The sequence below is a fragment of the Anastrepha obliqua genome, chromosome 2 (genome assembly GCF_027943255.1).
Source record: "Anastrepha obliqua isolate idAnaObli1 chromosome 2, idAnaObli1_1.0, whole genome shotgun sequence".
NCBI lineage: Eukaryota > Metazoa > Arthropoda > Insecta > Diptera > Tephritidae > Anastrepha > Anastrepha obliqua.
Window position 1 is genome coordinate 25,453,622 of NC_072893.1, and position 12,040 is coordinate 25,465,661.

Below are 12,040 nucleotides of genomic sequence, written 5' to 3' on the forward strand. Positions count from 1 at the left end.
TCACCGTCATTGGCAAAGTGATAAAGCCCAGCAATCAAGGAGAAGAGCCAACCGTCATTGCTTTCCCTTTTGTGTTTGCTCTATTATCGTCGAAGGAAACTAAACAATATGAGGCAGTTTTGAGAGCAATAGATTCTGCAGCTTTATCAACTGGAACACACGGTTGTAGACCCCAGAGAATTGTTTCCGATTTTGAAATACCTATTATAAATGCTTGTCGTTTTGTGTACTCGGAGACTACAATAAGATGTTGCTTTTTTCATCTTGGACAGGCGATGTACAGAAAAATACAGAACGAAGGATTACAAATTAACTACAACGACCCCAACGACGACACGATACGAAAACAAACTCACATGATTTTAAGTCTGGCATTTGTTCCTCCGTCTGATGTCATTGATGCTTTTGAGGAATTGTCAGATGAAGTTTCGGACGATTTATTGGAGGTTTTAGATTACTTTGACCGCACGTACGTTCGCGGACGAAGAGGTCAAGGTCGACGTCGTGCTGTGCCACCCCGCTACCCTCTCGAATTGTGGAATCAGTATGAAGCTACCCTCCAAGGACTTCATCGGACAAATAACGTAAGCGAAGGGTGGCACAACCGCTTTCGGTTGATGGTGAATAAAAACCATCCAGATTTATATGCATTTTTGACGCAAATACAGAAAGAACAACAAGACACAGAAACGAGCCTCACAGAGCTGAGTCTTGGACGCAAAGTTAGAGCGACACCACGTCAAACCTGGATATCACTCCAAAAACGATTACGCACAATAACGGAAGAATACCAAAGATATAAAGAAGAAAACAAAATTTTGGAATACTTAACTAATTTAGCATACAACATTCAAATATCCTAAATTCACACAATTCAATTTCTTTCACACCATGCCATATAATTAAAACTTGTTTACAAAATTTTGAATTTTAATTATTTATTAACATTTTTATATAAAATTTATTTTTATTTTTTCGGGCATTTTTCGGGCATTTTTCGGGAAAATTAATAAGATTCGGGTATTCGTATTCGGGCAAATTTATTCGGGTAAATTATTTTCGGGTGATTGGGTTTCGGGTGAATGTCCATTCGGGCATGTGTTTTCGGGATTTTGACCTGGAATCGCCTCAGGAAATATGTTTCAGATTTTTCAGAAAAAAACCGACAATTAATTGTTAAAAAAATCGAATCAGGCAGTATAAATTTAATTAAAATTTACCAAGCGATTTTTAAGTTATAGTGATTACCAATTCGAAAAACATAGTTTTGAGAAATACGCATTTAAAGTTTTGTTATCGATCCCCTTTGTCAATTGTTGAATAACTCGAAAAGTGTTTGTCGGATTCACTTCAAATTTTCACACAATATTTTTAAGATATTATACTTTAAGAAAATACAAAAAAAATCCAATTTTTTGACAATTCTGACTACCCCTAAACCCTTAAGGACATGATGTGATCTGGAAATGTGATGTGATACTAGGTTGCTCAATAAGTTTTGCGGTTCGATAAGAGAGGGCGTCGCTATTAGTTTACATTTTTTTGTCATGTTGAACCATGATTCAATTATAGAAGGTTAGATAAGTAAGCAAGCAACATGTTGCTTCTTGACAAATATATGTATATGTTTTATAAAAAAACTTTTAAATTGTAGTATAATATAATTTTAGCTTTTGGTGCAAATTATTAGGCCAACAACGGCGTTCCCATTTTGACGCTTTGCCTTATTATTATTCGTTGAAAGTCGTAAACATTCAAATAGTCAAACTGTAAACATTTGAGTGCTTCGAGCTTCTGAAATAGTCGGATAGACAAGCAGTTATCAAGGTTACCTCGGATATATGGAAAAACTTTAAGATAACGCGCAAGGAAATTTACAAGCTGGCGGGTACAACTACTACAATATTACAATTATGTGGGCGCCACGAAAGAACGAAAATAGAAAGAAACATTTAAAATAACTACTTTGGTGGAGAAATTCATTAGTCCGCAGCCGACAATAGGGTGTAGCTCAGTCACGCACAAGACAGTGATCAACCGACTTAGACAATATAAGCTCTATGACTACTGTGATAGTTTCAAAACCTTCGGCAGTCTGAAATGTTCCCTGACGTTCCACATAGACCAAACTTCTGTTGAATTTTTTTTTACCATTGGCGAATCATTTAACAGTTGTTCTCTAGATTTGTGGCTATTGTTGATATAATCACACAATCCATTCTTTTGAACAATTACGCTTCGGTAAGACAATGTTCATGCATTGTGCTCCTATCAAGTTCAGCCTTATGGAGCTTATTCGTTGTACTAAAGTGATGGTCCACCTGCTCTAGCTTCAGCGACTTTAGGAATCATGGCGCAATCTAGACTGTTTAGCACATTGCTGCAATATAAAAAAAAACTATTCGCTATGATAAATGTATGCAACGAATTTACCCTAGCATTAGAAAGCCATGTGTTGTGCTCCCGTTGCATTAATAGTAACGTTTCTTTATTTAATATGTGGAAAAAAACAATAAATTACTATTTTACAATAAAACGAGCACGAACTGGCAGGACTTATATATATATAATTGGCGTGCACACCCTTTTTGGGTTTTTGGCCGAGCTCCTCCTCCTATTTGTGGTGTGCGTCTTGGTGCTGCTCCACAAATGGAGGGACCTACAGTTTCAAGCTGACTCCGAACGGCAGATATTTTTATGAAGAGCTTTTTCATGGCAGAAATACACTCGGAGATTTGCCATTGCCTGCCGAGGGGTGACCGCTATTAGAAAAATGTTTTTCTTAATTTTGGTGTTTTCACCGAGATTCGAACCAACGTTCTCTCTGTGAATTCCGAATGGTAGTCACGCACCTACCCATTCGGCTACGGCGGCCGCGTTATTCTTGATAAATTTTACTCCCAATGCGAGCAATCTACATTCCTCGTGTAAATATCGGCGTATGTAAAGATTTCGGCCAAATGAGTTAACCGACAATCGGGTAAGTAAAGTGGTCAAATGCTATTTTTGGAGCTGAAATGGCGAGAGAGCGCTAGCCAGCTTGAATCATTAATCCTTTAATTAATTTTCCTTAAAGCGTTCATTGAAGTCAATGGACGATTGTGGTATTTTCGCATGGTTAAAAAGAATTACTGACTAGGCGTTTCTAAAACGTTATAGAGAAAACAAGCTGGCCAAGAAGTGTCAAAGTGATTCATAGCAATTTTTTTAGGCAATATTTAGAAATACTTTATTAAAAGGACAGCATCTTAAACATAACAAATTTCCTTCATTTCCATAGTATGCAACGCCATGAGCACTCCTAGTATTTAATTAACACCAAATTAGTAAGGAGGAAATAATAATTACCCGCCAAAGTGTAGTCCATATCGAAGCCATAGAATTTGATATTCTCCAAGTGCAGCGATCTGTTCACAAAAATTCTGCAAATAGAAAGAAAAAAGAGCAAAAATTACTTGATATAATTAAAGCAAATGACAGCAGCAATTCAATTAAGTGGAGGTCATCTATGCAATTAATACGACATTCCCCATTCTCCTGCTCATAATCTCCTGTCTATTAACACAGACGAGACGATAGGGTTGGATCTGCCCCACCAAGGCCGGCCCTCTTAAGCACGCCAGTATTTGCAAAAATAATTTCGGGCACTTTGGGAAAAGCCCCATATGTACTGCTTCCGAATAATTAATGGACATATGATGAAAAATGCGTAAAACTAAATGAAATTGTCATTGAGGCGCAGTAGTCAGTCGCTGGTGGGCAAATTTACAAAATACACAACAAATTTACAAAGCAAATTTGGAAAGCCACTATGAAACGGGGAAAATTACTTTTGTTCTTGCTCAATGAGCCGTTATTCGAATTGTGGGGAAGATGGGTGGTAGACAGGCGCTCAAGTGAAAATGGGACGTCATGTGCGTCAGCGCCAATCCCATTTCGTTTTGATATGCTGTGATGATTTACAGCGGGTTTGGGGTTGTTACAGTAGCTTTTTGTTACAAAGAATGTGTGTTCGAGGGAGTCCGAGATATGAGGAGGGCGAGATATGAATGTGAAAGAGAAATTATTTTTTAATAGGGTCCCATCAAAGAGATTTTTTAACGCTAAATAAGGTCAGATAATGATGATCAGAATATGTGGAGTGCTTCACTGCATTCCGGGCTTGAATAGAGGAATGAATTGTCCAACTTGTGGGTCGAGAGATAAATCCCTCCGGCGCTACACATGACCACTAAATAACAAAACTAAGATTCCTCTGCCGCAACCAAAAAAAAAGTAAAAAAAAGTGAAACAACTGAGATGTGAGAAATACAGTCACACGGAATATAAGGTCTCAATAAATTATTGTTATTAGGCTACTGCACACTGTGGGCCAAAAGAGATCTATTGTGGAAAGCCTGTTGAGGCACCCTATATTTTAAGGCTTAACAAGTTCTGGGATTTAATGTTCCATAATTTATATGGAGACACGGCAATACCACCAAAGTGGTGTAGCCGTTTTCTGCCTAGTGCAGGGCATTTACAAAGGATGTATTGACTATCGACTGAAATCTCTTTCTATGAAGTGGTAACTTCAACGTGGGAAACAAAAAGAAGTCGCACGGGGCCATATCAGGTGAAGACGGTGCTTGCACGATAGTATTTACTTCATGTTTGGCCAAATAATCCATCACAATTTGGGCTCGGTGCGATGGCGCGTTATCATCATGCTAAATCTAAGAATTGTTTGCCCACATTTCCGGCAGTTTGCGATGTACAACATCTTTTAAACGCTTCAAACGGATAAATAATATTCTTTATTGACTGTCTGGCCCGATGGAAAGGGGAGCGTGTCATTATTCTGTTTTACAAAATTCTGGATAACAAAATTCTGTAAATTGCAAAAAAATTCTGCTTTTTAAAATTCTGCTTTTTTTAAATTCTGCTTTTTAAAATTCTGCTTTCTAAAATTCTTCTTTTTCAAAATTCTGCATGTTTAATGCGAAAATCTCTACTTTATTCAAGTTTTGTGATTTTCGTCATACAAGAAGTAACGAAATAAACATTTAATTCATAAATATACATATAGGTATGTTTAAGCGATAACAATATTTTAGTTTAGCCAATTACAATATTTTTTGCAATTCTTTTTAAATATGTAGTGTGACTTAATTCATTTCTTTTTTTAATAGTTCTTCGCAGCTGTTCGTTTTTTTTTAGAAGAGTTCTACGCAAAAATACGGTGGATTGCGTAGCCGGAGTTGGACTGATGAGGGTTATTTTTTTGAAGCTTGGCCGGAAAGCAGAATTTTAAAAAAGCAGAATTTTAAAAAGCAGAATTTTAAAAAGCAGAATTTTGTTTTTAGAATTTTGTACAGACAGAATTTCGACACCAACCCGATGGATAGTACTCATGGTGCACTGCGCCTTGGCAATCGAAGAAAACAGTCCAAATCACCTTTATTTTTTAGCGATTTTTTCGGTTTCGGCTGGTCTTCGAAGCGCTACTCAGACGATTGTTGCTTGGTTTCAATGTCATATTCATAGACCCATATCTCGTCGCCAGTAATAATCCTTTTTATGAAGGTTGGATCACTTTGGGCTTCAGAAATCATCTCCTCAGCAACTGTCTTTCGGTGGTGTTTTTGCACGAAATTCAAGTCCTTTGGAACGAGCCTGGCTGTAACGCGTCTCATACCCAAAACATCAACTGCAATGTGTTGTGTCGTTCTATATGTAATGCCAAGTTCACCAAAAATCTCTCTTAAGCTGGTATGACGATTTTCAAGCACGATTTCTCTCACTTTCGTACCCTTTTCATCGGTGTTCGACGTCGATGGGCGTCCGGAACGAGGCAAATCTTCCACCCCTGTACACCACTTTTAAAGTCTTTATACCGCTCGTATGCTCTTGTTCTTGATAGAGCAGATTCGCAAATGCATTTTGCAACATTTTCAGTACATCGAAACACAAAATTTCAAACAAACTCTTTGTTTAACAAAATTATTCATGATAAAATGCGACAAATTGAAAAAAGTAATAATAAAAGATTAATGTAAGCAAACGCCAGGCAGATACTAATGAACCGATGGCGCTAAAAAGTGACAGATGCGTGTCTTACAGTCCTACCAACATAAGAAAAAATATGAACCGGTTCCTACGTGCGCGGTTTGTTTAAATTAAACATTTGCGGTACTTTTTGATCATAGGGTATACCTGAGATGTGGACGTCAAAATCTGAATTTGTGGACTAAATGAATCGATGATTAATTACAATTCTTTGTAATTTATAATTGAGAGTAATTTCATGCCAAAGGAAATCATTACCACCGAGCTCTGCTTGGCAGAAGACGATTTTAATTCCTTTGAAAATACTGCATAGCCAACCTTATCGTCTAGCTTGGAACCATCTGTATAGATGAGCTCGATTAAGATCGAATGGCTAATGAAACGCACGGCGAAGAGAATTCAAAAGTTGTGACCAATATTAATTCAGCTGCTGAATTTCCTAGGACGTGACAGCCGAAGTTATGCTCACTCTTTGGCTTTGTAACCTATCACCCCTTACACCCTCGTATACCCTTGTTTGGGGGTTTGGCCGAGCGCCTCCTCCTATTTGTGGCGTGCGTCTTGATGTTGTTCCACATATAAAGTGCCCTACAAGCCGACTCCGAAAGGCAGTTATTTTTTATGAAGAGCTTTTTCATGGCAGAAATACACTCGGAGGTTTGCCATTGCCTGCCGAGGGGCGACCGCTATTAGAAAAATGTTTTTCTTAATTGTGGAAGATAAAAAAATCATTAAAACGGGTTTCGTTAGTTAACTTATTAGGATATTGAAGAATATTGAAGATTGGTACATGACAATTTCCAGGTTTTACCAATTTCAGATTGTTTGCGCTTTCACAGAAAACTTAGGCTATATAAGTTTTCAAAACAAAATATTTTTATTAACACCCTAGTTTTATAAAGTAGGTGAAATGTATATAACAAATGCCTCAGCTTGCGAACTTGGCAGCCACCCTTCGTAGCTCTTGGCTGATGAACCTTCGTCTGACTTGCCGTTTCATCTATTTTTCGCATATTTTGAGGCTATTAATTTTTTTATTTATTTTATTTTTATTACCTTATGGCATTTAATTATAAAACACGATTTATTTATATGAACTGAAATTGGCATGCAGCGATAGCATCAAAGGCTATCGGCTGTTCAGGCTATTTACAATAAGCTGCAGTTTAAAATTAGCTACTGATATGGAGGGAAGAGTGTTTTACACGAGCAAATATTTTAAATTTGAATATTGGAAAAGTGTAAATAAACAATTTTTAGTTTCGTCTATGCTAAGCAAAAAAAAAAAAAAAAAATTGAAAAAAAAAAAATTTTTTTTCTCAAAAGTATTTTTATAAACACTTGTTAGAAAAGTAAAAATAAACTACCATTTGGATGCATCGCTATAACAGGGAGGAAGGCAGGAAGGGGGGTTGGCGGCGAGTTGTCGTTTCAATTTTGTTTGCATTTAATACTCTTCTCAGAAGGGTGCGCCAACGGTTGATTGAACATACAGACATATGAACATATTAATAAGTGAACAATAATAATAAGCAACACTTACATGTTCATTTACATTTTTACACACAGATGCATGAATTTGTTTTTGAGCTCTAAATTTAGAAATGTAAATGTGAAGGGGTTATCATCAGCAGCTGTAAGCAATTTAGTTGATTATTAAAAATAGCAGGCGGATCTACATGCATTTCTACTTAGATATGTACATACAAATGCACATTAGGTTACTGTGAATGGTGAGCGCTACAGGGCAATGATCAATGAGTTCTTTTTGCCGCAACTTGATGAATTGGGATTGGAAAACATGTGGTTCCAATAGGACGGTGCAACGGAACACACTGCATGTGCCACAACCGATATGCTGAAGGATGCATTTCCCGGGCGCCTAATCTCCCGTTTTGACGATTTGTACTGGCCAGCAAGATCGCCTGATTTGACCGCTCCAGACTTCTTTTTGTGGGGCTTTTTGAAGTCGCGGGTTTATGTCAACAAGCCTCAGACTCTTGCAGCTCTTAAAGACAATATCCGTCAAGAATATGAGGACCTATCGCCGGCAGTTTTGGCCAAAGTGATGGAAAATGCCATAAAAAGGGCTCAAATGGCAATCAACTGTGGCGGCGGCCATTTACTTGACATCATATTCTCGACTTGATGTAAAAAAGACCAAATAAAAAGAATCCACAAGAAGAATCAAAGTTTTGATGTTTGAGGCCACGTGAAAGAGAGGGTGTACGGCAACAGCCCAGCGTCGATTCAAGACCAAGATGGAATTCGTGAGGCTATCGAGGACAGCTGATCCACTTTCGTCGGAAAATCGGTCGGTTAAGCTCAATTGCGACGGATCGGTTTTCAGCTGAATTTTTGTGGTTACAATAAAATTAATTTTGTAGTGAAATTTTTCCTTCCCTATGTTTATTTAGCAACTCGCGAATTTCAGTACCGCAGATGGCCAGCCCTTAGAGTATCAGGTCTTATGCAGTTTTATATCAAAGTGAATGCATTTCTTTTTCCGCAACCCTTTCCACTTTCTCCGGATAAATAGTATTAATAGCAGACACAATAACGAACGGACCAAAATAAGAGATAAAGTGGCCAACCCTTTCAAAGCCTCAGAAGAGTGCTTGCCGGATCATAAAAAAGTCCATGAAGAGGTAGCGTGATGACTAAGAGCGTAAGACCAGGTACAAATGTAAAACCGAGGCAAGTTTCTCACGATAGTCGGTTCTATGTTAGCGACACTCCACAAACATTAATGGGGAATATTTATCTTGCACCAACAACCAGTAGAAAATCGGTTGGTTCATCCAAATATATTCCTAGCAGAGTCCAAGCCCCTCGAAGTAATCTTCCGATCCCATTTCCTTCTCATTCGTTATGCCAGATGCAACTACGACACGCTTCCAGCAAAGGAAGGTAGCAGAACCATGTTTGCCCGATATATGCAGCAAGCCAGCCAAAGAATAGCGTGCCGGCGAACTTGGGGAAAATATAGATTGGGCGAAAGATGGATCTGCTTTCTTACAAGAAATATAAAAAGCCAACGGATATTGGACATTGTGAGAAATAGTCCAAAAAAAGTCAGAACGCAAGACCATTATTCTGCTAAAGTTGGCAAAGAACAGTTTCTGTTCGGTTCAATAATCGAGAACTAAGAAGATCATTCGCATGACTGTTGGCTCTCCGTTACCGGAACGACACGGATTATATCCAGCCAAGGGATGTCACTCCAGCCACAACAACAAAAACCATGAAGATATTGCAGCTCCTGGAACCGGTAGAAATGTGTGAAGGCCGAATAGATGATTAAACTCCTCAGAATATTTGGTGAATATTTGGGATCTCCGCCAACTTGCAAGAGAGTGGATTAGTACTAAAGCAACATCCGAAAGACACTGCGCAAAGTTCAGATCAGATCAGCGGTCCTCTATAAATAGATACTCATGAGCCTTCTAGTGTTTCTGATTATTTTTATCAAATTGCTTATTAGAATTTCGCAAAACTCAGGTGTACGAAATCAGTTTAATATATCCAGTGGAATAAAAAAATACTAGTAAAAAAAGTCGCTTTTAAAGTAAATGAGAAATAAATGGGCCTCCTTGTGCATTAGAGATTTGAAGCTGGCTTATTAAAAAAAAAGTAAAAGAAACAAAATCGTTCAACAATCTACACTTAAAATGCTGCCAAATAATTTTCGGCACACACCCAGCAAACAAACAAATAGGAAAAAATGTATGAGTAGAAAAGGCAACTAAGCACAAAAATGAAAAAAAACAGAAAAATAGTTAGTTCTTAGGTTCATAAAAGGTCGGCAAACGTTTTGATTGCCGTTTTGGTTAGGTGTCGCCGCCGATGTTGTCGTCGCCGCCGCCGCCACCACAATGACCGTTCGATTCCTCCAGCGCCTCGTTAGAGTGGCCACTGATTTGTTGCTGGCCGTAAGCCAAATATTGATTTTGTTGTATATTTGCGGCGCTTTAAATTTTTGGCAGCAAACAGATTTCCCTGAAAATAATGCTGATGCTAAACATTTGATAGTGTCATGAATTTTTATTTACAGGCTTACGAAAAAGAATTCGATTTGATGAGCTCCGCCGGTGCTTGCGAAGGACAGCAAAAAATTTGCAGCAATTCAAATGGGAGTTTGTGTGTGCGTGCGTGTTTTTGGAATTTACATACAAATGAGATTTTTTAAGAAACACATTTTTTGTAATGGCCTTAAAGAGGTGAAATGGAGAAATTATGAGTGATTTATGAAGATGTAAAGGAGAAAACGGAAGATTTTATGCTCAAAATTGACATGACCTTGGAAATAACGAATGAATGATGAGTCTTTTTTGGAATAATGTAATAATAGAAAAAAAGTTGTTTAGGCTTAAACGGCTGAATATTTCTTTGCTCTACGACTGAAAATCTCGTTGTTGTTGTTGTGGCAGCTTACTGAAAGCCTCGTAAATCGTGTCGCTTATATAATTTATCCTGTCATTTATAACTGTATACATTTTTACGAATAAATAATAAATAAATAAATTTCTTTGCTCTATTCGGCATAAGTTCATTAAAACACCATTCAAAGCAAAAATTTAGATTTTGAATGAAATCGCACTTTTTTGCAAATATTTTCGCAAATTTCTTTTAAATATTATGAGCCGAGCTCTTGAAATTAGGAGATGAAAAATGTAGTTAAAAAATTCTGAAATTTGGACTCAATTATTTCTTAATGAATTCGAAGATGTAATTGATTTATTTATCAAACACTTTAAATATTTTTTGCGTATTAAGATAAAAGATTTAACTGGAAAAATCATACAAAAAAAAAAATAAATAAAAATTACATATTATAATTAAATATTTTTTAAATTTTAAGATTAAAAATTTAACTAAAAAAATTTTATTAAAAATAATTTTTTTTATTTCGAAAATTTTACTCAAATATTTCTTCATCAATTTTAAGGGGCAATTTATTTATTTAAGTTAAACTTTGAATATTTTTTTAAATATTAAGATAAAAAAATTGAATTTAAATAATTTTTTTTAGTTTCGAAAAATTTACTGAATTATTTTTTAAACAATTTTAAGTTGCGATTTATTTATTTAAGTTCAATATTGATACATTTTGAAAATAATTTTACGTTTTAAGTTTCAAAATTTAATAAAAAAAAATTTTATTAAAAATTTATTAAAAATATTTTTTTTATTTCAAAAATTTTACTTAAATGTTTTTCAATCGATTTGAAGCTGTAATGTATTTATTTGAACTCAGTATTAATACATTTTGAAAATAGTTTTACATTTTTAGATACAAAATTTAATTAAAAAAAATTTGATTATAAGTATTTTTTTTAATTTCGAAAATTTTACTCAAATATTTCTTCATCAATTTTAAGATAATTTATTTATTTAAGTTCAACTTTGAATATTTTTTTAAATATTAAGATAAAAAATTGAATTAAAATTATTTTTTTTAATTCCGAAAAATTTGCTTTTTAACCAATTTTAAGTTGCAATTTATTTATTTAAGTTTAATATTGATTCATTTTAAAAATAATTTTACGTTTTAAGTTTCAAAATATAGTAAAAAAAAATTTATTAAAAATTATTATTATTATTTATTAAAAATATTGTTTTTTTATTTCAAAACTTTTACTTAAATGTTTTTCAATCGATTTGAAGCTGTAATGTATTTATTTGAGCTCAATATTGATACATTTTGAAAATAATTTTACATTTTTAGATACAAAATTTAATTAAAAAAATTTGATTATAAGTATTTTTTTTTAATTTCGAAAACTTTACTCAAATATTTCTTCATCAATTTTAAGATAATTTATTTATTTAAGTTCAACTTTGAATATTTTTTTAAATATTAAGATAAAAAATTGAATTAAAATTATTTTTTTTAATTCCGAAAAATTTGCTTTTTAACCAATTTTAAGTTGCAATTTATTTATTTAAGTTTAATATTGATTCATTTTAAAAATAATTTTACGTTTTAAGT

At 35.0% G+C, this 12,040-nt stretch overlaps 1 protein-coding gene across 1 annotated transcript in view; it reads right to left on the reverse strand.

Annotated features, from left to right (window-relative positions):
* The window catches only part of LOC129239378 (cytosolic purine 5'-nucleotidase), a 46,717-nt gene that overhangs the window by 14,287 nt on the left and 20,390 nt on the right, over positions 1–12,040 (reverse strand). Inside the window, exon 2 of the mRNA XM_054874842.1 lies at positions 3,349–3,422. Within this exon, the coding sequence (XP_054730817.1) occupies positions 3,349–3,422 (74 nt within the window). The remainder of the gene's footprint in view (positions 1–3,348; positions 3,423–12,040) is intronic.